Source organism: Lolium rigidum, chromosome 7, assembly GCF_022539505.1.
Source record: "Lolium rigidum isolate FL_2022 chromosome 7, APGP_CSIRO_Lrig_0.1, whole genome shotgun sequence".
Classification (NCBI taxonomy): domain Eukaryota; kingdom Viridiplantae; phylum Streptophyta; class Magnoliopsida; order Poales; family Poaceae; genus Lolium; species Lolium rigidum.
In genome coordinates this window covers 80133158-80159392 of record NC_061514.1, presented here as the reverse complement: position 1 = coordinate 80159392, position 26235 = coordinate 80133158, and the positions used below count along the sequence as shown (strand labels likewise).

The window sequence follows — 26235 nt, the reverse complement described above, 5'->3', positions numbered from 1 at the left end:
AGTCCTATTGCAAACTTTTAGTAAACCTCACATTGCTGATTCAAAGAGTAATGGCTTCAATTAGTACCTTAAATCATCTTGTCTCCGTAAAACTTGAAGTTCAAATCCGTTTGAAAAGTAAGGAGCTGGAAATTTTGTTTTAAGAAATAAGCGAGGTACGAGATATATGTGATATAGAAGACCTTATTGCAAGATGATAGAATATAATCTAGTGAGACTACATAAACTCATAAGTATTATGGGAATGTACGAAGGTTGAAGACGCTAGGCGTCCCGATCCTCCAACTAGTTGGGCACTAACGATATTCACATATCCATGAAGTGATCGTCCTTAGTATGCACCGTTGCTAAGACTCGTCGTTTCGAAGCATCACGTGATGATCGGGTGTTATAGATCCTACGTGTGCATACAACGGGTGCAAGCCAGATTTGCACATGCGAATACTAAGGTTAAACTTTACGAGCCTAGCATGTACAGACATGGTCTCGGAAAGTCATCATGATTTGATGGATAAAAAAATTATGAGTGAAATTGTTCATCACATTAAAAGGTTACTAATAGTGAAATCTGGAACACTTGTCATGTGATGATCAACTTCAAAGTAAGAACCTAAAGGTTATTAGTATTTGACCAATGGTCCTAGAAGTTATTGAAGGTGAAGTGTTTTCTGAGAATGAGGAAAGTTAAAAGAGAAACTACAAAAGATTTTTGGCAGAAAGAAAGAGAAGACTAGAAAGTCTAGCTCAGGTGTATATAGATGATATACATGTTATGAATGTATTCCTTGTTTGGTCACACAATGAAATTCTTTGGTATTTGTACCATATTGGTTGGTATGAAGTGTCATACAAAACAACGCAATACAAGAATGCAATGGCCTAAGTGATTGACAAGGAATATGGTAGGAATGCACGTCTGGAACAAAATACAGTGTTATTGTGTTCATCGTTGGCATTCTACCTAGCCCTTCAGATTTATAATAAAGAACTTTATAATTGTTGTTTTGTTCTAGTCAAATGAAAACAATGAGTTGTTCAAATTATGACAGTATTCCATGTACAATGGATAAGTTATTATAAATCTTTATGGTGAAGCACACATGCATAACACTGACGCTAAAATGCCATAAGGCAAATGATGTGAATTCCATTCATTTGTGGAACCTCTATTTAGGTCATGTTAGAAAGAAACGCATGAAGGAACTCCATGCAAATGGATTTTTGGAGTCATTTGATTTTTGAATCATTTGGCACTTGCAAATCTCTTCTAAAGAAAAATGACTGAAACACCGTTCATAGGCCAAGAATTGAACGGGCAACTAACTTAGTGGAAACATACATGATGATGTATGTGGTTCACTGGGCATAGTTGTGTGCGGGAGATTCTTCCACTTTATAAAAACTTCCAACAATGAATTGAATGTATATATAAGGATATATTTATTCAATAAGGAAGAAGTTTGAAACATTTGAAAAGATTCAAATAAATTTCAGCATGAAGTGGAAATCATCGTAATAGAGAAGTCAAATATCTATGATTGGATCATGGTGGAAATATTTGAATCACGAGTTTTAGCGAACATCTAAGAGAGTTATGAAATTGTTCTACAACTCACGTTTCTTGGAGTATCATAATGATGATGGAGTATCCGAGAGACGTATCCAAACCTTGTTGGGTTATGAGATAAAATAAAATGACGCCCTTATATTTTTGTGGATTATTCTTTAGAGACTACCGCTTTTACACTAAATAGAGCATCATCATAATCCGTTGAAATGACACCATACGAGTTATGGCATGGGTATAAACTCTAATAGTCCTTTCTTAAATTTTGGTATGCATAGCATAAGTAAATAAGTTTACAACCAAAATAGGATGAATGTCTTTGTTGGTTATCCCAGAGAATTTATTGGGAATTCTTTCCACTATGGAGACAAAGACAAAAGTGTTTGTCGATGTTTCTTACTTATTTCCAAGAAATTGTTTCTAGCGAAGTATTTGAGTGGGAGGACAATGGAACTTGATAAGGTTCATGGACCTGAGCATGATGATCAGAGTAGTGCAGCATCGGAAATGGTTCTGGAAGCGGCCACGACGATCATGGCTCCCATGTCTACAAAGTGTTATAGTCATGGAGATCAAAGTACCTATTGAACCTTGTAGATATGGTTTACTTTGTGATCAAATAAATTATTTGTGGACAAAGGATTGATTTTGAACAATGATAAACCAACTACATACAAAGAAGTTATGTTGGGCCCTGACTCCGTTAAAATGGCTATGCGCCATGAAATCCAAGATAGGTGAATACTTTTTGAAAGTAAATGGATCTATAACATTGATGGGCTTGGATGGAATATCCTTGAGGAAGCTCGACTTGTCGAAAAGTTGTTTACAACAAAGTTCAAAGGGTTGACTACGATAACATTAGATCTTCCGTAGCAATGCTTATAGTCTATATGGATTATTCTAGTAGCCACTACATATTTCTTTTATGAGATATGTTAGTAGGATGACAGAAATACATACCTTCCAGAAGTGTGTATTAAGGATGTATACTAGATACAACCAAGAGTTTTGCTGATCCGTGGAATGCTAGATAGGTATACAAACTTCAATTGGATGAAGTGAGTATTGCGGAGTTGGAATCTACACCGGATGAAATAGTCAAAGAGTTTTTGATTTCATTAGAAACGATGAAGATGCTTGCATTTGCAAGAAATTAAGTGGGAGCGCTGAGACATAGTTATAATATTATATGTGGATGACATATCATTGATTATAAATGATGTAATTGTATTCTTGATGTGAATAAAAGGTTTCATTGAGAATTAACTTCAATGAAAGGATATGGACTGAAACATATTTAGCATCAAGATCTATGAAGATATATTGAAACGCATAATAAGTTTAAGTCAAAGTACATAGAATGGATATTGAAGTAGTTCAATATAAAAATAATAAGAAGGTGTTCTTTTCATGTGAAGGTTTAACAAGACTTGAGTGTATATGACAATCAATTAGTAAAAACACATGAGTGATTTTAGATCACGGATAATATGTACACAATCAGATTTCCTGTGCTCTAAAGTGTTACGGGCATATACCAGAATGATTCATGTAATGATCATTGGAAAACAGTAAGAATATCCCTGAGTGCTTTAGAAGAACCAAGGATATATACGTTCTGTATGGGGTAATGACAAACAAATCGATGTAAGGTGTTGCACCGATATTAGTTTGGTCACATATAAAAATAAAATTTCAATCTCAATTAGGCTAAGTGTTGTTTAAAAGGTAGCACAATGAGCTAGAAGAAGTCTATGCTAGATTTAGATGAGTTCTAAATATTGTGACGGATTCTACAAACGAAAGCAGAGTATGTCATTGTTTTGACAATGACTGAGGATGTTTAAGTCGAGGAGTTCTTTGAGAACTTCGTGTAGTTCCGATAGTGACAGAACTTTGAAGCTATATTGTATGAGACAATATTAGTGACATATTTCAGACCGCGGAATTAAGGTTCCACCAGAAGACTGAACATATATGATTAATTCCGTCTCATTTGGAAAATAAGTGATGCGTTGAGACGCAAATGAATTGCAAAATACATACGTTTCTGAGCGTGTCAGATCCGTTGACTGAAACCTCTCCCGTGAGCAAAACATGATAAACACCAGAAGGCCAAGGTGTTATATCTTTACAAATGTAAACTAGATTATTGACTCTAGTGCAAGTGGGAGACTCGTTGGAGATATGCCCAAGAGGCAATAATAAATTAGTTATTGTTATATCTTAGTGTTCATGATAAATGTTTACATCCCATGCTATAATTGTATTAACCGAAACATTGATACATGTGTGTTATGTAAACAACAAGGAGTCCCTAGTAAGCCTCTTGTATAACTAGCTTGTTGATTAATAGATGATCATGGTTTCGTGATCATGAACATTGGATGTTGTTAATAACAAGGTTATGTCATTGGGTGAATGATATAATGGACATACACCCAAATAAGCGTAGCATGAGATCAAGTCATTAAGTTCAACTTGCTATAAGCTTTCGATACATAGTTACCTAGTCCTTCGACCATGAGATCATGTAAATCACTTACACCGGAAGGGTACTTTGATTACATCAAACGCCATTGCGTAAATGGGTGGTTATAAAGATGGGATTAAGTATTCGGAAAGTGTGAGTTGAGGCATATGGATCAACAGTGGGATATGTCCATCCCGATGACGGATAGATATACTCTGGGCCCTCTCGGTGGAATGACATCTAATTAGCTTGCAAGGATGTGACAAGGTCACAAGAGATGACATACCACGGTAACGAGTAAAGAGTACTTGTCGGTAACGAGGTTGAACTAGGTATGGAGATACCGATGATCGAACCTCGGACAAGTAAAGTATCGCGAGACAAAGGGAATCGGTATCGTATGTAAATGGTTCAATCGATCACTAATTTATCGTTGAATGTGTGGGAGCCATTATGGATCTCCAGATCCCGCTATTGGTTATTGGTCGGAGAGGGGTCTCGACCATGTCTGCATAGTTCACGAACCGTAGGGTGACGCGCTTAAGGTTCGATGTCGCATAAGTAGATTCAGAATATGAGATGGAGACCGAAGTTTGTTCGGAGTCTCGGATGGGATCCAGGACATCACGAGGAGGTCCGGAATGGTCCGGAGAATAAGATTCATATAAGGGGAATTAATTTCTGGGGTTCGGAAAAAGTTCAGGATTTTCCGGTGGAAGACCGAGAAGGTTCTAGAAGGTTCCGGAGGGACCCCTAGTGGGCCCACGACCCCGGGAGGGGCCACTTGGGCCAAGGGGGTGCTGCCTTGCCCTAATGAGCCAGGCGCACCAAGCCCTAAAGGCCCAAGCCAGCCACAACCCTAGGGTTTAGGGGAAACCCTAAAATTGGAAGGCCTCGGGGAAGGAAAGTTTCCCCTCCCCCTTTGGCCGGCCCTAGATGGGTTTGGGCGTGGGGGGGACACCCCAACCGACCCTCCCCACTATATAAAGAGGGGAGGGGTGGCCGGCCAAGTCCCCAACCTGAAACCCTAGCCGCCACCTCTCCTCCCTCCTCTTTCTCTCTGCTGCGGCTTAGGCGAAGCCCTGCAGAGATTCTCCTCCACCACCACCATGCCGTCGTGCTGATGGGATTCCAAGGGGATCTACCACACCTCCGCTGCCCGCCGGAACGGGTAGAGGATGGGCTTCATCGACAGCGTACGTACGACCGAGTACGAAAGTGCTGCCGGATTGCAGCACTGGATGATCGACTACATCAACAACGAGATCTAATCTCGTAGGCTTTGGAAATCTTCGAGGGTTAATCTCACATGAATCTCGTTGCTTCGATCTTCATAGATTAGATTTTGGCTTTTCCTAGATTGGATCTTGGTTTTGTTCTTGTTCAGTAGAATTTTTTTCTTCTATGCAACGAACCCATCACTGCTCTGCCTCCAGCGGTGCCCTACTCCACCTCCGGAAGCGCCTTGATATGCCTCCACCGGCGCCCTGCTCCGCCACCGCCAACGCCAACTCCGACAACCTCCTAATGGCCATCTCCTCTCGTCAGCGCCACAAGGAGACGACTTGGACTCGATTGCTTTATTTTATTTTTTATGGTGTTTTTTGTAAAATCACGTGGACAACTGGGCGATGGTCCCAGCTTTTTTTAAAATTGCGAAAATATCACACTAGTAGTGAACCTGATAGACGCACACTACTAGTACTTTAGTGGCAGCGTCCCACGACTAGTATCTGTCATACTAGTCACATGCCAGATGCACACCACTAGTAAGACTTACCACTGGCGAGGTACTAGTGGCGGGCCAGTGGCCGCGACTGGTAGCCAAAAATGACACGAGACTGGTAGGCTTTTCTATACTAGTGTGAGTTTCTTTCTGTGTCTACCATTGGAGACAATATGAAAGTATCTCGTATTCGAATCTCCTTTCATTGTGGGCTCTAAATATGGTCAGTCATCCAAGTGGCCTCGAGCTTGTGTCTTCCACGCTCAGTTGCCAATACTTTTGGTAATTAGTTGCACAACATAGATCATAGAGATAGGACCCTCAAAAGAGTGGGAATGGTTGTCTTATTATGGTCTATGTAGCTATATATAAATTACAAAAATTTAATGCTAAAGTTTTCTTCTCCCATGCATGTTATATATTTTTCGGTGTGCACGCTATCTCTAGTATTGGTCTGCTCTTTAGAAACCGAAACACCACACCTAGTTACGGAGATGTCCCTGCGATTGGAACAAGCGTCGGGGGATATTTTTGTCCCGTATGAGTGGCGCCACAGTCTGAGGATTGGTCCACCTTCACCATAGGCCTTTCCCATTGTCATGTTTGGACATGTAATTTACCTAATTAGCTTACATCATTCCTTTGTCTTACCTCTTATCTTTCTTTGCGGTGTGTGCACCGCTGTCAGAAACCAGGTGTAGGCTCTTGAATTTTATCACTTCTAAAAAACCGAACTTTGGCCAAAAAATAATATATGAACAGAACACAACTCGACTCTAGCTGCAGAATATGGATGCTGGGGTGTCCGGCGTCTGTACATGCATGTTTAATTCGTAATGTGTTCTCAGTCTCGCTCGAGCTACATGGCGCGGATGAAATATCTCGATCATACATCATTGTTACTCGTGGACTCGTGGTCTAATCAACGGCCCTAGCTGCACTGAACTCGTGGTCCACCCATTCAGAAATCAGAACATGATCGGTCGTAGCCATTTTAGATCTTAAGACGTGCATCGACCAACCCACTAGATGCTGTGGGGCTAACGGACACCCTCTTCTTCAGTCGCTCAGGCTCGATGTCAGGTGACGTGGTTCATGGTGTGAACTGAAGAGACTGAGAGATATGCGGAATATGATGGATGTATTATTGAGCATCATGAGTGAGTATATATAGGCGTACAGGGATCATCTTGGAGTGCAAAACAAGACACAAGATCTATCTCTATCCTAGACTACTAAACTGTACGTATACTCTAACACTCCCCGCTGGTCGTAGCGGGAGCGTCGTGAACAACATGAACGACGTGGACGGTCAGACTGGAGATAAATCGAAGTGGACCCCAGAAGGCTGACACTCCCCTGCAGTCGTAGCGGGAGCGTCGTGGACGGAGTTGCGTCGCGGATGCTTGGACTGGAGAGGTGGCTGGTGAGGCACAAGCGAGGTGGTACCCTTTATGCCGATGTCGAGGTAGCCGAGAGCGTGGGTGCTGCAACCTTGGTCGAGGGAGCCGCGCGAAGGGGTGCCGTGGTCGATGTCGTGGTCGGGTGCCGGTGTCGAGGTAGCCGCACATGAAGCCGCAAGCGCGTAGTGCGTGAGGAGAGTGACGGAGACGCGTCGAGTCAGTCGTGGAGAGGGTGTCGATGCCGAAGTCGATGCAGTCGGAGCCGTCGAGGACGAAGTGCAACCATAGTTTTGCCAGAACCAGGCGCACGTCGGGGACGAAGGCATACTCTGGTTTTGCCAGAACCGAGTACGCATAGAAGAACTCGGTGGTGACGCGGTCGAGGTAGTCGTAGAGGCGATGCCGATGAAGACGAGGCGCCAGTCCGAGCTTGCCAAGCCCGGCGACGCGTCGGAGACGAAGGCACATACCGGTGTTGCCAGTACCGGGCGTGCGGGGGTAGGGAACATTACAAAGTGCGCGCCATGTCGGAGTAGACTAGTGGAGGAAGTCTCGACGACGGTGTCGGAGTAGAGGAGCAGGTGGTGTAGTCGGGGTAGAGGCGAGTCTCGACTACGGGTGTCGGAGTGGAGAAGCAGGTGTCGTAGTCGGGGAAGAGGCGAGGACGCTGGCGGCAAAGCTGTAGTGTACGAAGATGTAGAAGGCGGCTAACCCAGCGGTGACCTCGGGTGGTCATGCTGGACGCCTAGACGGGCGTTGCGGTGGTCGGTGAGCCCAGCGCGACCTGAAGTGGTTGGCGAGCCCAGCGGCGACCGGGGGTGGAGGCGCGGCGGCGGTACACGAAGTAGGCGAGGAAGACCCGGCGGCGTGACGAAGGCCATGCGTGGACGGAGGCGACCCGCGCCGAAGGGGCGGCGCTGTGGTGGCCTCGAACATCGATGTGCGGGGGACGGCGAAGGTGACCGCGTGCAGCGACAGCACGGCCCGAGGAGCCGGCGTAGCTGCAGGGCGCGAGTCGGGGCAGCGGCGGGAGACCACCAGCGACGTACACGCCTCGGAAGGCGTGTCGGAGGCCGGTAGCATGGACCAAAGGCGGTGGCGCTGCGGCCCGAAGGGGCAACGCAGCGGCACCCCGATGCTCGATCGGTGGTAGGCGCGTGCTCGGCGACGTGCTTGGCGTAGAGACGGTGGCACGATACGCGCCATGGAGTGGATGACGCGCAGATCGGAGCCGATGGCGCTGCGGGACTGGACGCCTATACTGCCGGATGCACGGCTGGAACGGTCGGCCTGGGGTCCGGTACGACCGGCCTGGGCGCCGGTCCAACCGGCCTGGGCCCGGTCTGACCAGCCGGGGCGCCGGTCCATCCGGCTCGGAGCCCGGTCCGCCGGCTCGGGCGCCGGTGACCGGGCGGAAGTCCCTGGATAGCGGCCGGTAGGGACCGGTTCCGGGCCCGGTTTGGTCCGGTCCGACCCGGTCCGGAAGTCGGTCCGGCCGGTTGTAGCGCCGGTAATCCGGTCGGGTGGCCGGTCTCGCCGGCCGTGGCGCGGGCCGTCCGGTGCTGAGGCCGGTCGGCCGGGTCGTGGCGCCGGCCGCCTGACGGATCTGACCGACGGCGGCACGATACGCGCCATGGCGTGGACGACGCGCAGATCGGAGTCGATGGCGGCGTTGTCGATGTAGTCCCGGTCGATGGCGACGAAGACGGACAGGCGATGGAGACCGTGCAAGCAAGAACAGCCTGCTGCGATGCACGTAGGGGCGCCCCGTGTGCGGCGCGTGCGGCTGTGCCGTGCGGTTGATGGCCGGTGCAGGTCGATGCCGTTGTCGGAGTAGAGGGCAAGAGGACGACGACGATGGGCAACTCAATCCGATCTATGATCGGCAAATCAAAAAAGAAAAACACCGGTCGAGCGACCGGCGACGCAAAAAGAAACCAATTTACGGATTGGAAAAAAATATTGAGCCTCATAGGCGAGTATATATAGGCGTACAGGGATCATCTTGGAGTGCAAAGACAACACACAAGATCCATCTCTATCTTAGACTACCTAAACCGTACGTATACTCTAACAGAGACCGCGGCGGGAGTTGGTCCTTTTAACGTGTCCCACTAGAAATTTTTACTCCAACATCGGGTAGCTCGGCGCAGTTTTAAGTACTAGATAGGGTCATCTAAAAAAAAGTACTAGCTAGGGTGCCAGCGAGACGAAGGAGCAGCGTTGCCTTTCTAGCTACCTTGAGGAGGGTGGAGGGAGGCTACGGGCAATGGAAATGTACTCGGCGACGGGCATGCTCATGCTGCTGACGGCGGCGCTGGCGATTCTCGCGCCGTCCGCGTTGGGGCTCGACCGCGCCGAGTTCCCGCCCGGGTTCCTCTTCGGCGCGGCCACGTCTGCTTACCAGGTTAGCAAGTCAGTGTGGAGCTTGACTTCGTTGCTGTTCGACCGTTCGCTCCGATCCGAATGCACTACCGAGACTGTGATTTCTGGTTCCAGATTGAGGGCGCGTACCTGGAGGACGGCAAGGGCCTCAACAACTGGGATGTCTTCACCCACACACGGCGTAAGTCATCGCTCCATTATTGTCCTTCACTCTCCTTCTGCTCTCGCTCTTCAGGTTAGCCCTCCCTCTCGTAATGCCATTACAAGGAACTTCGCTTCATCACTGTTTGCTTGGATGATGCTCTGTTAAATTTAGTATACTAACCATTCATCAGCTGGTTTAATTACGTTACTGCGATTAATTGCTCAAGTGGTTACAGATCTGTTCTTTGAGTTTAAAGATGCTCCCTCTTAATTAAACTACAAACGTACAAATGGAATATCGACTATATTTTACGGAGTATTTTTTTATTGTGTCTTTCTAGGTCCATTGGCGGCGCCGGATATGTTTTATGTGTTTATCAAAGAAAAATAAGGGGCTCGAAATCCTTCTGTAAATAATCTAGGGGTAGCAGATTGGCGTCGATCCCATTATATACGTGCTTTTGAACTTTCCGTTATTTACCTCGGATTATGCATAAACAAACGTTAGACAAATGTGTAACTAAAGAAGATTTTTCATTTTCCTTATTTCTTGTTAATTTTATACGAAGTATTTTATATGTTGTTGTTATTTTTTCTATATTTTATTTCCTCACAAAATGTTACGACTTGCACTTTTGTCAACGAAATGTGTAATCAGCAATCCTTTTTTAAACAAGTTTTACTTTTCTCAATAGATATGCAATTAGCGGTCAGGTTTTAATATGAGTTGCAAATTTTTCAATAAACAGATAACTAGGAAACATGCCCGCGCGTTGCAGCGGCTTGGTTTTACTGAATATTATTTTACGAGAATGCAACATGCATCACAAAAATTTGAGAATATGCTTTGGTTACTTTTCAGGTGTCTAACATTGTCTCTCAGTCAGCTAAATTGCTTTTTATATTTTATAAATCTATAAGTCACCTAAAAATGTATCTTTTTTGTCGGTTAGTTATAGCACATGAAGGTTCGATGGTTTACAACCGAAATGGTAGAAAGTTATAGGCAACTCACAAACAAATAATAAAATTAAAACACATGTTTTAGCAGAAACTCACTATGGTACCCGTTTAAAATATTATACGCTCGGATATAGTACTTACTTGCATAATCCAGAAGAAAGAGAGCAGCTTTGTTTAAAGGCTTAGGTTACACGTGAGTTCTTAATACTGTACTACATTACCATATGAATATGTTTTTGCGGGTACATATCAATTAACACACACAAAAAAAGTTCGGCAACCACACAAAACAGATGGAGATATAAATTTTTGATGGCGCGCGATTGCTTCACCTGTAGCATCATATTGGCAGCTAGAACTGAAATCCGAGGGCACCTTAATGACCTGACCTCTGAACCTCTCCATATGGTAATTCCTGAAGATCGCATCTGGCCTCGGCCCCCATCGGTAGTACCAGATCCCAATCAAGAGTACATAATCATAATCATGAAGGAGTTTGCCTTGCTCTTCGCCTCTTCCCCATGCTTCCTATGTAAGAATACATTACATGTACTCTGCTTTTCTCCTTTTCTGGTCTCTGCGAAATCTCTGATGGACATGCTCCTTGGTGCTACTTATATTAAATTGCAAAGCTAGAATCCAGATTCAGTTACCATTGAGGCATTGACCAGCCTCGTTTTCTAAATCACGTGAGTAGCCAGACTCCTCCAAATCGCGACGGCTTCGATGCAGCCTTGAAGGCTTGAAGGATCAACTGTCTATGGAGATCGGCCGCCAGGGAGCTCGATCTGACCGCCAAGTGCTTGATCCGGTCGCCGGAGTTCTCGATCTGGCTATCGTGGACCTCGGCCGTCGGGAATCTCGCCAAGGTCGTCGCCTCCTTCCTAGCGGATAGCCCATTGTGCGCACGAGAAAGACAGCATGATGCCCACGAAATTTTTTATTTCTTCACATGGTCGATGCTCTCAGCACGTCAACCAATTCCCAGCACCGCAGCTAGCCGCCCAAGCTGCTTGTTGTAGATGGCGATATCCCCGGCCAATGCAACGGATCAAGGGCTGGCAGCCCCGCTGCAGTGCTACTGCTTGTGCGCATGTTCCTGACGGAGTAGGGGATCCCTCTGCAGGTCGGTCGTTGAGCTCCTTGATTGTCGCTTGGACGCCATTGAAGGAATCTGCAGCGCAGGACAAATTCCCAACCGAAATCGTGCAGGGCAAAAACCAATCGAAATCCAGAGGAAAGAAGAAGTAAAACGGAGAAGATAGATCGGCGGATAACGGGGCTTCTGTATAAGTAGAGGAGAATATAAGTTCTGGCCTGGGGACAGGAGATTGGGTGGGACTGTAGCGGCGGGAGCGCGGACTCCCGAAGGTTCCGGCCTGGAATCTGATAGTCCTACGAAACAGAACAAAGGACAACAGACGAAGCAGCTCGGCTCTTTTGTTAACGAATCGGTACGCTGGCATAAGGTGTTATATGTGATTTGGTGGGAGGGCAAAACGGTCCCAAAAAAAGCGTTGACGAAACTTTTTGGCAGAAACCTTAGCTCCTTTATTATTAGGTATAGACTAGGACAATGCCCACGCGTTGCTGTGGAAAAGAAAAATATGTTGACTTTAAAACAGAAAACAAAAATATTGCTCTAGCAAACTAAACTATAATAATTCTGCATAAATAAGAAAGTTTTAAGATGAACACAAAAAAAGAATGTATAGACACACCTGAAGATATAAGGCATACCCCTGAGATGTAAGAAAACGGCAGGCATTCGCCCAGGACTTTGCATTCTTCTTGCAGAATATGATGTGATAGTAATACTCCCGTTTAATTTGAGTTCAAATCCTTCAACTAACCATCCAACCAACCAAGCCATGCAAATTCTGAATATACCATAATCCTAGCGAGAAAATAGCTGATGTGATCGTACCTACCCTTCAATCTACTACAGGGAAAAACAATCTACATTTCTTCGATCTAGTCACCTTCTCCTAGCAGTTTTCATATAGAAGTCATCATACATGATTTAAGTGCTAGAAAAACCAAGTTCAGCAAAACTACCTTTGGGTGTACATGATTGCGTGCAACATCATGCTGATCGAGCTCCATGGTTGTGGTTTGAATCCAGACGGAGTGGTTGAAAGGCTATTGAGTATGCCAGCTCAGTAAAACCAAGTGTGAATATTCAATTATTCATACATTCATACCGATCCATCTTTCGACTAACAGGCCAGCTTCAATCAATAGCGCAACATGTGCACATAGCCACATACACAAGCAGTAGAGCATCTGCCCCTCCGCATAATCACACTATACCACCGTGGAAGGTGTTAGACTGTATATACGTAGCGTTGTATATGTCTTGTATTGTACCTCTTGGTACCCATATATATATGAGATAGCCACACCCGTATTGGGTGTCGAGCAGTTTCCCAAACCCTCTTGTCTTACATGGTATCAGATTAGGTTACGATGGCTTCCGCTGCCTCCGCCGCCGCCGTGTCGCCGATCGCATCGGCTCCCGCCGCCGCCGCCGCTGCGCCGGCTCCTGCTGTCGCTGTGGCCGCCCCGGCTGCCGCTCCTGCCTCGCCCTTCCTCGCCTCCCGGCCGCTCGCCATGTGGTGGCCAACTCCTGGCGTCGCACCTCCTGGTGCCCTAGCTGGGTCGGCCTCCTCATCCGCCGCCGCCGGCCCTGGTACTAAGGGCGATCCGTCGCCGCCGATCGCCCACGGTGGCCTGCCTTCCTCGACCACCGCGCCGTTGCCGCCGTATGGTGGCCCTCGCCCGCCGTCGGCCTACGGCGCCCGATGCACGCGCCGATCTACGGCGCCTCTTCATCGCACTATGGGGCTCGCCGTCCGGCGGTCATCCGCCGCCGTCGGCCTGCGGCGCCCTCTGCGCGCCGATCTACGGTGCTCCCTATGCGCCGCAATACGGTGCACCCGCACCACACGTTGGTGGCTCGTCCCCGTCTGGCTGGCCGGCGCCGCCGCCAACCTACGGTGCGCCTACCTTTGGGGCCCCCTTGGCGCTCCCTGCCCTGCCGCCTCCTTGGAGCCGGCACCACCGGCGCCGCTCTACGCGTCACCATCGCCAGCCCATACGGACCCGGCGGCATCGTCGCCGTTCTACTTCTCGCATCTCCTACCGCCGAAGCTCACGCCGGACAATTATCCGTCGTGGCGCGCGCAGTGCTCCCGCTCCTTCGGAGTCGCTACTTGGAGGGGTATGTCGATGGCTCGCTCCCGTGCCCGCCGGTGTATCACCCGGCGTATCACGCATGGGTGGCTCAAGATCGAGGCCATCCTCTCCGCCATCCGGTCGTCGCTCACGCCGAGCGTCTCGTCGATGGTCCTCTTCGCTTCTACGTCGCGGGATGCGTGGACGGCTCTTCACGGCAGTTTCGCCTCACAATCTCGGGCGCGTGCTCATGCTATTCGCACCGAGCTAGGCGAGACCAAGCTTCTCGACAAGCAGCATCACGGACTACTTCAACAAGATGGCCGGCCTCGCCGACACACTTGCCTCCATTGGCCAGCCGCTTCGCTCCGAGGACTTCACCACCTATGTTCCGAATGGCCTTGATGATGATTATGACAATCTTGTTGAGAACATCGGTGGTCGCGACGATCCATTGCCGCGCCGTGAGCTCTACTCGCGCCTCCTTGGTCGTGAACAGCGTGTCAAGGTGAAGCATGCCTCTCCAAGCTTCTCGCCGCCAATGCAGTTGCTCGTGGTAAGCCCCGAAGCCGCCAACGGCGGGTGGCAAGTTCTCCGCCGCGCCTCCGCAGGCACGCAGCGGTCCGCCGCGCCGCTCGTCACGGGCGGGAATCGCCCCCGTGCCTCGCTGTCCATCATGCGGTGCCCAGCAAGCGTGTCAGCTGTGTGGTCTTGACAACCACATCGCCTCTCGCTGTCATCGGCGCTTCAAGCAAGACTTCCTCGGCATCGGCAACAATGGCAAGGGCAACGACAAGCAGGCTGCCGCTGCTGTGACCGGTCGAGAGCACGGATATACTCCGTCATATCCCATTGACGCGTCATGGTACATGGACACGGGAGCTACTAATCACCCGACGAGTGAGATGAGTAAGCTCTCCACCCAGGAGCCATATCGCGGTCATGATCGAGTTCGCACCGCCAACGGAGCAGGTATGCGCATCTCACATGTTGGTCGGGCTTCTCTTCTCGCACATAACTCTCGTCCCTTGCATCTCCGTAATGTTCTTCGTGTTCCTTCGCCACACGTAGTCTGTTGTCTATTCCTCAACTTACTCGTGATAATAATGTCCTTGCTGAATTTCATCGTTTTCATTTTTTCATCAAGGATCGGGACACGAGAGCCGTTCTGCTTAGAGGTCGTCTTCGCCATGGCCTATATGCGCTTGATCCGCCCCCTGTGCCGCATGCTCCTCAAGTGTTCAGTGGTGTGCGTGTGTCCTCTACACACTGGCATGCACGCCTTGGTCATCCTGCTGCTCCCATAGTTCGCCATGTTCTGCATCGTCATGAACTTCCAGTTGTGTCCAATAAAAGTGTAGAGACTATCTCGTGATGCCCGTCGGCAAGGCAAGAGTCATCGGCTTCCGTTTTCGGAGTCGAGTCGTGTGGTTAAACATCCTCTTGAGCTTGTGTTTTCCGATGTATGGGGTCATGCCCAAACGTTCGTTAGTGGCCATAATTACTATGTCGGCTTTATTGATGCTTACGATCGGTTCACTCGGCTTTATCTTATTAAACGCAAATCTGATGTGTTCGACGTTTTTGTTCAATTTCAAACACATGTTGAGCGTCTTCTTAAGCACAAAATTCTTCATGTTCGATCCGATTGGGGGGTGAATACCACAACCTCAACTCGTTCTTTAATAAGCTTGGGATCGTGCACCGTGTGTCTTGTCCTCATACACATCGCGAGAATGGCACCGCTGAACGTAAACATCGACATCTTGTAGAAACCGGCCTTACCTTGCTCGCCCATGCCTCCGTTCCGTTTCGGTTTTGGAGTGATGCTTTTACCACAGCCTGTTTCTTGATAAATAGGCTTCCTACACGACTCCTACAAATGAAAACCCCCTTGAACTCTTGCTCAATGAACTCCCGGATTATACGTTTCTTAAGGTTTTTGGGTGTGCTTGTTGGCCTCATCTTCGTCCATATAACAAGCGCAAGCTGGAGTTTCGGTCCAAAAGTGCGTCTTCCTTGGGTATAGTTCTCTTCACAAAGGGTACAAGTGCCTCCATGTTCCCACGAACCGTGTTTACATATCTCGTGACGTAGTGTTCGATGAGAATGTGTTCCCTTTTTCCGCACTTCCGAACAACACTTCTACACCCATACCACCCGTGCCTTACTGTTCCACCAGTTGCTCGATCAATTTGTAGATGCTGCATATACTCCTGCGTTGCTTCCTAACCATGCCTGCAGGTATCGGACGCGGCGCTCGTCTTGAGCTTCGGATGATCGGGCGCCGGATGCGGACGTGGATCACGCTCACGATGCTTGTTCCCGTGCATGCCCCATGCATGCGGGTCCCGCCTCCCGCCCCGTGGCCGCCTCGCCCGCCACAACTGCCTCGCCCGGCCCAGCGCCATCGCCGGGCGCCTCCGTCTCGGCCCCGCGTGGGCCATCACCGCCTGGCCCGTCACCGCCTGGCCCGTCACCGCCTGGCCCGTCACCGCCACGCTCCCCGCCGCTGCTCGAGCCTGGCTCCTCGTCGCCAGGGCTGGTTTCGCCACTTCCTGCGTCTCCCGCCCTCGACTCGTCCTCGCCGTCGTCGAGCCCGGCTCGTCCTCTCCTGTGCCACCAGCTCCGTGACTCGTGGACCTCGTACTCGCAGATCGGTCCGGGATTTTTCGTCCCAAGGAGCGCACGGATGGGACTATCGCATGGATTGCTCGCTTGTGTGGCCGATGCTACCGCTGACCCTACTCGCTGAGCCTCGTCATTTTCGAGGCTGCTCGGGTATTCCCCATCGGCGCACTTGCGATGGAGCAGGAATTTCAGGCTTTATCGAAGAATGACACTTGGCGTCCGGTTCCCCTGTCTACGGCGTCAATGTTATTGATTCCAAATGGGTGTTCAAAGTGAAGAAGCATGCTGATGGTTCTATTGAACGCTACAAGGCACGCTTAGTTGCCAAGGGTTTCAAACAGAGGTATGGTCTTGATTATGAGGATACTTTCGATCCAGGTTGTCAAGCCTACCACTATTCGCCTGCTCGCTTTCTTTGGCCGTTACTCGAGGTTGGTTCCTTCGACAGACTTGATGTCCAGAATGCGTTTCTGCATGGCATTCTTGAGGAGGAGGTCTATATGCGTCAGCCTCCAGGCTTTGTTGATCCTACCCGTCCTCACCACCTCTGTCGCCTTGTTAAGGCTCTGTATGGACTTAAGCAGGCTCCTCGTGCCTGGCATGCCCGACTTGGCTCGGTTCTTCGTGCTCATGGGTTTGTTCCGTCCAAGGCTGATACATCACTGTTTCTCCTTCGGCGTCACGAGGTTACTATGTACCTGTCTGGTTTATGTTGATGATATCATCCTCATTAGCTCCTCCGATGCTCGTTGCCGATCGCCTTGTGTCCGCACTCGGTGGTGATTTTCTTCGTTAAGGACTTGGGTGCTCTGCACTATTTCCTTGGTCCGGAGGTCTCACGGTCTTCTGGCTGGGCTGACCCTTACACGGCGAAGTATTCTCCGGACTTACTTGCGCCGTCTTTGGTATGTTGCGAGTGTAAGCATGCTACCACTCCTATGTCCGCTACGATCGCATGATTGCTCTTGATGGTGACATTCTTTCGCTCGATGACGCTACGAGTACCGCAGTCTTGTTGGAGGGCTGCAATACCTCACTATCACCGGACCGGATGTCTCTTATGCGGTCAACCGTGTGTGTCGATATCTTCATGCACCTCGGACGTCCCATTGGTCAGCCGTGAAGCGTATTTTGCGCTATGTCTCTCTCACTTGCCTCGTATGGTTTGCTACTTCAGCCGGCCCCGTCTTGTGCACTTTGCGCTTTCTCGGATGCGGATTGGGCTGGTAATCCAGACGACAGGGCGATCCACGGGGGATATGCGGTATTCTTTGGTCCTAACTTGATCGCCCGGAATGCTCGCAAGCAAGCTACGGTATCTCGCGATGAGTGCCGAAGCTGAATACAAGGCAGTTGCTAATGCTACAGCTGAGCTCATATGGGTACGAGGCTTTGTTGAGAGAATTGAGAGTCTCTCAACGTCGATCTCCAGTTCTTTGGTGTGATAACATCGGCGCTACATACCTCTCTTCCAATCCGGTATTTCATGCCCGAACAAAACACATTGAAGTGGATTATCACTTTGTCGAGGAACGCGTTGCAAAGAAGCTACTTCGTATCAAGTTCATCTCTTCCAAGGATCAACTTGCCGACATCTTCACGAAGCCTCTTCCACAGCCACAGTTTGTAGGTTGTAGGCGCAATCTTAACTTGATTTGTACTTCAGGCCACGAGTTAAGATTGAGGGAGGGTGTTAGACTGTATATACGTAGCGTTGTATATGTCTTGTATTGTACCTCTTGGTACCCATATATATATGAGATAGCCACACCCGTATTGGGTGTCGAGCAGTTTCCCAAACCCTCTTGTCTTACAGAAGGCATGGATGAAGATACTGTTGTTGCTCTCCAACCGGTGTGTACGAATTGATCTGCAGGATCATGACAACTTTGGCAAGCACTTCCGCCCGCATCCCCTTGCACCCTCACCTCGGCAGCAAGGTCCCAGGCTTGTTGTCGATGCTGCCGGGCCGTGTGGTCATCGACGAGTACTTGGTGCAGCGAGTGATATGGAGAACAGGAGAAGGATGGTAACTCCAACTTCATGCCGTGCCTTTTTTCAGTTTTAGGCCAGCCTGATCCTATTTGTACGTGGAGCACAAAGGAAAAATCGCTCACATTTTCCCAGGCCGTACGTAGGAAGGAAGAAAACTGGAAACATGTACGAAGAAAAAAAAAACAGCTCCGATCCGATTCTTTTGTTGTTGACGGACGAAACAAAACGGCGACATGTAGTCTGGCGGTAAGACGGTGATGTGGAGAATAACCGGGGAAGTCGCTGCTCTGTTCCCGTCAGCTTAGTCCAGGAGGACAGGGTCATCACGTCGGCTTGGAGTTGGAGACGAACCAAACGGAACAGCACGGCCGACTGGACAGATCGGGACTATCTGCGTTTGCTAAGCCGAGAGTTGGAGGGAATCAGACGATCTTGCTGCTGTCTGAAGTAGGACGACCGACGGCGGCTTGGCGACCTGGAGGTCGGCCGGTGGTCGCGATTTTCGATGGAGTCATGGCCGGCGACTGCGGGGCGAACCCTAATCCTCTCTCGTATCGAACGGAATCGTTGGTTCGTGCGTGGTTTTTATATCCTGGACTCCTGGCCTTGCCTGACGTACGGATTCGAGCCGCTGGAGTTGGATAACTTGACACGGACGTTGGGCCCTGGTAGGTGACAATTCATTTGGGCCGAGGCAGCGTGGTTCGGGCTTCCGCACGGGCCGCACGGCGTAGATGGTTCCGCGCCGCGGTCAGGATGAGCGGATGCGTTTTGTTCGGGCTAGAGAGACGACCACGAAGCGTTTTTTACATGAGGGGTGGCAATATGCTGTATTATGCGTTTTGGTGGGAGGGTAAAACGGTCCCAAAAAAAGCGTTGAGGAAACTTTTTGGCAGAAACCTTAGCTCCTTTATTATTAGGTATAGATTAGCAAGTTGTTGTCAAGGCAAGTTGCACTTATCAGAAACCCGTGCGGTCGGCATGTGATTTTTGAAATGAGTTGCACTTTTCTCGTGGTTGTCGACGAGTTGCACTTAGAGCATCCCAAAACGATTTAAGGCGCGCCGATAAAAAAAAACGTTCTCAGTCGCGTACCTCAAAGCTTCTTTTTGTCCAGCGCGGCCGATACGGTGTCCGGCGTCCCGAGCCCATTCACGCTACATAGGGGACGCTTCGGGCATGCCGGACACAACGAAAAGCGAGACGAAAAGATGCGGGCCCGATGCGTCAGCGGCTCGAAAGCCTAAAACCCCGTCGCCTACCTTTGGTCAAACGACGTTAATAGCGTCCCAGATTTTTCAGGCGACACAGGGATGCGTCTTGTCGTGCATGGCCGCGTGGTCGTCCGCGCCGGCGTTTATTGTGTCCAACGACCTGCTGCCGCTTCGCCTGTCGCCGCTGTACATTAAGAGCGCCCATGCGGTTCTTGTTCATCCCAATCTCTCGCCGTTCCCAAATCTTCTCCTCGCAGCTCCAACCTCCACCCAATTTCGTCGTCCTCCCGCAAGATCGCCGCGGCGAACGGCTTCGGCCGCGGCAGCCTCACCGTGGCGGAGGTGTGGGTGCTGTACCGCGCGGGATATCCCGTCCCGGCGGACATGCGCCTGCCAAGCAACGGCGGGTGGAGGATGGCCATCAACGGCATAGGTGTCCTGCCGCCTCCGTCGCCAGGCACAGATCGCTGGAGGGACTCCATCAGGGCCCGGCTGTCTGCCCTCACCACCGACGAGCGGGTCGATCCGACCTGGGCGGCCACGGGCAACGACGCCTGGTGGGTCGCCTACTTCCAGGCGCAGTACGACATGGAGATGAACACCACCACCAGCCTCGTTGGCCGGCGGAATAGCTGGAACAAGGACGGGCGCGTCCTCTTCTGGGGCGTTTCGGGGCGCACCCTAGAGAACGTCGTCGATGGCATACACACCGGCGCTCCAGGGTTGGAGACGCCGTCGTCGCCGCCACCATCTCCGCCCGCAGCACGCTGGCAGCCGAGGAGGACGTACTCGTCCTCCTCCAACTCTTCCTCATCAAGGCCAACGCGATCGGTGCCGTCCTCGTCGCACCGCGCCGCGCCCTACACCGTCCCCAAACGCGAGGTGAAGAAGGCGGAGCCAGAGTTCGCGACGCCGCCAGTCATTTCGAGGCGCGGCGGCAGCGGCAGCAGGCAGCAGCAAATGCATGGCGGTGGCGCCCTTCTCATCTTGAAGCCAAAGGTGAAGGAGGAGCAGGAGACGAGGCAGCCGGCTAGGCGACGCTGCTGGCGGAGCGAGCGGCAGCAGCGATGACCCCGAGGACTACCCAGGTCTGTGAGCAGAGTGCTTGGCGTCGCTGAACGACAAGGATGCCTGCAGGGGCGACCTCGACGCGGCGATCGCCATGTCCATTCGCGACACCGGGAAGCCGCTCGTGGACCTCACCGACGATGACGAGGCTGGACCAAGCGGCACAATGAAGGACGAGCCCGTCGGCGAGCCCGACGGGCGCAACAAGCAGGAGGTCATCACCGACGACATGTATAACTTCCACCAGTACTACAACGCCTCTGGTCGCCGCAAATACTACTAGATTAGGTTTAGTTTAAATTTCATCGAATTTCGTTCGAATCTATGTAATATATAGCAAGTTTGAATAAATTCGCTTAAGTTTTAAATATATAAAATTTTGTTTTGGGATGCGGTTGGGGAGCGACGTCCCCAAACGCGGCACGAACGAAACACGTCCACCAAACGCGATCCGACGCCCGTTTGGGGACGCGGCTGGAGATGCTCTTATGGTGTATATAGTTACCAAGGTTTCTGAATGATTTTTTTTCCTCAAGTGCAACGTGGTACTATATGCAATTGCAGCCAGTTCTCTATACTTTTAATATTTTTAGCTGGACACCCAATAATTGTCGCTTTACCATAGTAGCACTAGCACTGTTTTTTAGGAGAACTAGCACCAAGAGTTGCATCGATTGAAGAATAATAATAAAATAGGTATTTGGTGCTCGATGTGAGCACAGATTGGTCCATTAATCAACATTTTCTCTCTCAAACCCAACAAAAAAACAGAGCGAACTCCGAAGTCTGTGCCGTGCCGATCTAACAAAAAGGAAGCGGAGCCTAGGCATATTGATTTCTCACTCGACTAGTGTCAAGAAGGAAGTATTTTTACTGTGTAGATACATCTAGTTTTATGCAATTATTTTAAAGTGCAGGGAGTATTATTTTCTTCCTTATAGTATAAGCCATAGGATCACATGGAACTGACGACTGATATTAGTTCGTTCAGGTGCATGCTAAAATTTCTCATGTTCTTACCTTTTGTTTCCGGGCACGTATAAAGTATTGTCCTTAATCTTTTGGGTTTAATCCTTGTACTGTGATTCCTAATTGTGCTAACGCTTTGGATCTTAAGTCAACATTTCGAGCAATCCTCACAAGCAGTTCTCTAAAGAAAAAAATAGTTGACATCATCGGATATCTAATTAGGCTGGTAGGTGAAGATGCACCTATTATCTAAAAAATATATTTAAAATATTTGAAAATTTTGAAAGATAGTTGTTCAGGTGTACATCAAGGGATTTATGTTTGCACACAAAATTTCGCGAAAACAGTATTTTTGTGGTCCGTGTAAAAATAGATAAACTAGACATTGTTTTTGGCTTTTTACACAGTGCACTATTTTTATTACCAAATTTTTTGCTTGCGACCATATAATTTTGTTTTGTACACCCCGATTTTTTTCCACATTTTTAACATTTTGAAATGCATTTTTAGTAATAGGCGCATCTAGAACTACGAGCCAACTAACCATATCCTAACATCATTCACGAAAACAAAGAACGGCTAACATGAAAATTTAATAACATATTTCAAACAAATTAAACTCCCTGCTTTTTCTCTAAAAAAGTGATTTCACTGCAGCTGGGGACATCACGGATGGACGGAACGGGGACGTAACAGATGATCACTACCACCGGTACATGGTACGGAATCAGCAAACAGACAACATCATCAATAACTTTCATGTGATGCATCTTAATTAACTAGTACAGTATATTGGTATACTAATACTGACACGGTTCTGAGCAGGAAGATGTGGAGATCATGCGCGATCTAGGCGTTAACTCGTACAGATTCTCCATTTCGTGGGCGAGAATCCTGCCAAGTATGCCAAGAACAATGCACATCCACATTTCTCCGCCGTTTAAGTAGTCAATGTTTAACTCGTTGACAAAAATGTCGTTCAATTTACGTAGGAGGCCATTCGGGAGGCGTCAATTCAGCTGGAATTGCGTTCTACGACCGCCTGATCGCTGCACTGCTGCAGAAAGGTAGCCACACCTCCAAACAAAACTCCTCTTCCATCTGCTGCGCCTCCAAACTTAGTAAACATTGATAAAAAAAAATAACAATGTCCAACAGGGATAGAGCCATTCGTGACCTTGCACCACTTCGATCAGCCACAGGAACTGGAGACCCAATACGGCAGCTGGCTGGGCACCGGAATCCGGTACTTACTTTGCGGTATTATGCAATTTCTTGCTCATGTTTAGCCACAGTTCTAGCAAGTTGTGATTTAGCCACACAGTTCTTTTCAGGGAGGAGTTTGATTACTACGCGGACGTGTGCTTCAGGGCGTTCGGTGATCGGGTCAAGTTCTGGACGACGTTCAATGAGCCCAACGTATTCGCCAAGGACTCCTACATGCTGGGAACGTACCCTCCCAATCACTGCTCCTCACCATTCGGGACCTGCAACAGCGGCAACTCATACCGGGAACCCTATGTCGCGGCTCACAACATCATCATGTCACATGCTGCAGTTGTCGACAACTACAAGAGAAACTATCAGGTAGCAAAGCCCCCTGGCAACTTAACTACTCTATCCCGTACGTTGAGCAATTTTGAAATGCTGACACGCCCTTGTCTAATTGACGTAGCCGTTTTTATCCATTGCGTTAGACGTTTTATCCATTGCGTGTTAGGCAAAGCAAGGTGGCTCAATCGGGATTGTGATTGAGATGAAATTTTACGAGTCACTGACGAATAACACGGAGGATATCCTGGCAGCACAACGTGCAATGTCTTTTGAGATACACTGGTATGTCATTTTTTCAACTCCTGGTGAAACAACATGAAAATGGTTCGGATCTTCTTTTAGTAGTACAATTGTTTTCATGTCTCTTCTTCCTTCCGCAGGTTTTTAGATCCGTTGTTCTTCGGGGAATATCCCAAAGAAATGCGTGAGATGTTATCATCAAACTTACCGAAATTCTCCCTAGCAGAGAAGAGGCTGCTGCAAAACAAGGTTGATTTCATCGGAATAAACCACTACACTGCAATTTATGCCAAGGATTGCATGTTATCTCCGTGTGACCTTAACACTTACGAGGGGAATGCGTTGGTCCTTGCTATAGGTGAAAGAGACGGTGTACGAATTGGAAAACCGGTAAGAACAGCCTATGTTATATATTAGTCCTCCTATCATTTTCCTCTTCCTTATGTTGACATGTTTCATGTGATGAAACTTACAGACTGCACTCGATGGTTTTTATGATGTTCCAGAAGGCATGGAGAAGATCATCAAGTATGTCGATAAGAGATATGAAAACGTGCCTATTTATGTTACTGAGAACGGTGAGTGGCAAGGACATCACAAAATTTAGAATGCTTTCATTAGAAAGCCTGAAGATTTCCGTACCCTCCTAGTTTTCTTTTCTTATGAATGATCGTGGCTCACCATAGCCAATTGTTTTCCTTCTTTTCAGGCTACTCTCAACACAGCAGTAACGGTTTAGAAGACTTGGTCAATGATGTTGGAAGGGTGAACTACATGCATGGTTATCTCTCATCTGTCGCTTCTGCTGTCAGGTGACATGGACAAAAACAAAGATTTATTCATGCACATTATACACTTCACTAAAGACACCTTAATAAAACCATGAAATGGATCCTCAAATACTGGAATTGTGCGCATGCTTACAGGAGAGGGGCAAACGTGCGTGGCTACTTTGTCTGGAGTCTCATGGACAACTTCGAATGGGCGCATGGTTTCACCGTACGGTTTGGTTTATACCACGTGGATTTTAACACACAAGTGAGGACTCAAAAGATGTCTGCGAAGTGGTACCATGACTTCCTGATGGGTTCTAGGCCGGTGGACGCATTGCAGACTCTGAGAGCAGATTATTGACAATTATTGTCAAATGCTATATGGATATTGGCGCATCTAGAATAAATTACAGGGCTAATGCCTCTAGATGTATTTAAGAACGTATTTCAAATGAAAATAATCTCTTTTGGCCAAAAGAATGTTTCAGTAATTCATGCTTCATATGGCTCTTAGTGAGACTCATTGTTATTTAATGTTTTCATATAGGTTTCAACGTGTTTGGTTGTTTTTCATAATTTTTGGATTTTTAACTCATTTTTCTAACAATCTTAAGTTTTTGGAAAACTACATGAAATTCTAGAGAAGCCTTCGTTGAACCATGAAATGTTAGCTAAGATATTTCTGAAAATAGCAAATCTGTTTTTATTGCTTTCGTTTTAAGAGCATCTCCACCGGCGGCCCCGGTAGCGGCCCCGATAGCTATTTGGGGGATGGGGACGAAAATGGGCTCGCACCGGCGCGCCCCAAACGGCGCCGGCGATTTTTGGAGCCCAATAGAAGCGCCGGCAACGCCGTGCCGGCCCCTTCGCCAAGGGCGCGAATCGGGCGCGCCGGCGCCTCGCGAGGCTGAAAAATTTGGGCGTGGGAGCCGCCTGTCAGCCACACACCAACAAAATATACATCTTCTCCCCCAAAACCCCGTCCCCTCCGCCGCTCATTTCTCCCGCCAGCCGCTCAATCTCCCATCCACCCTCGAACCCGAAAAACACTCGCCACCGCGCCATGCCACCGAAGAGAAGGGCTCCGGCGAAGGCAGCGAAGCCGCCGACGAAGGCGCCGCCGAAGACGCACACCGTCGCGCCGAAGGAGAAGCCGGCGACCATGTCGCAGGAGGACTAGGAGACGGAGATGGATCGCCGCGCCTTCGTCACGGCCGACCGCAGGAGGCGCTGCATCGCCGCCCTCGACGCAGCGAAAGCGGTGGCCACTGCGGAAGCGTGCCTGAGCTTGGGTGGTGGCCTGAACAACATCTCGAGCTCCCCGTCGTCGCCGGGTTACTACGCGGGGTACACCGCGGACGCGTCGTCAATCTCGCAGATGCGGCTGTCGCAGATGGATGGCGGCGCTCGCTACTCCCCCGAGTTCAGCGACAGCGACATGACCGTCGACAACAACGCCCCATTCTCGCCGGATTCAACAGCTCGGGGCAGCGGCGCCTTCCGCTTCCCCAACCTGAACGATTCGCCTGACCTGTGCCGCACCCAGGGCCACATGACGGACGGCACCGGCCTTCCTCGCGACCTCTTCCCCGACGACGTCAGGCGCACCCAGCAGGTGTTCGGCAGCGGGTCCGGCGTGTCCATGAGCCAGGACGAGGTGTGTTTCCTTTCTTTCTATGTGTTGTGTGCATCGTAGACATCGGCGGCGGCTCAAAGATTGCAACTTTATGCGTAGATTGCCGGCGAGGAGGAGATCCTGAACGGCATCACACGCGGCCATGCCTACGAACCCCCGGTCGACGACTACGAAGAAGAGGCCGATGAGGACGAAGGTGAGGAGAAAGTCCAGGAGGAGCTGATCGACGCCGAGACCGGCGCGAGCGTGAGGAGGACGCGCAGGCGTTCCGTCGGCACTCGTGGTCCGAGGTGGAGGTCCTTGGAGGATGAATG

The 26235-nt window shown here is 49.2% G+C and overlaps 1 protein-coding gene across 1 annotated transcript; it reads left to right on the top strand.

Annotated features, from left to right (window-relative positions):
• Positions 1–9447: 9447 nt before the first annotated feature.
• On the top strand, positions 9448–24646 carry LOC124671588 (beta-glucosidase 16-like). Its single transcript, XM_047207945.1, has 12 exons — positions 9448–9579; positions 9672–9738; positions 22376–22437; positions 22544–22619; positions 22711–22785; positions 22877–22964; positions 23053–23305; positions 23439–23554; positions 23653–23902; positions 23988–24090; positions 24222–24324; positions 24439–24646. The coding sequence occupies exons 1-12, from the start codon at positions 9448–9450 to the stop codon at positions 24644–24646; spliced, it is 1533 nt and encodes a 510-aa protein (XP_047063901.1).
• Positions 24647–26235: the final 1589 nt, after the last annotated feature.

Coding starts and splice junctions, on each gene's coding strand:
- LOC124671588 (XM_047207945.1), top strand. CDS start 9,448: ATGTACTCGGCGACGGGCATGCTCATGCTGCTGACGGCGGCGCTGGCG. Junction 22,438..22,543: donor ATCACTACCACCGGTACATG/GTACGGAATCAG, acceptor GGTTCTGAGCAG/GAAGATGTGGAGATCATGCG. Junction 23,555..23,652: donor ATGTCTTTTGAGATACACTG/GTATGTCATTTT, acceptor TTCCTTCCGCAG/GTTTTTAGATCCGTTGTTCT.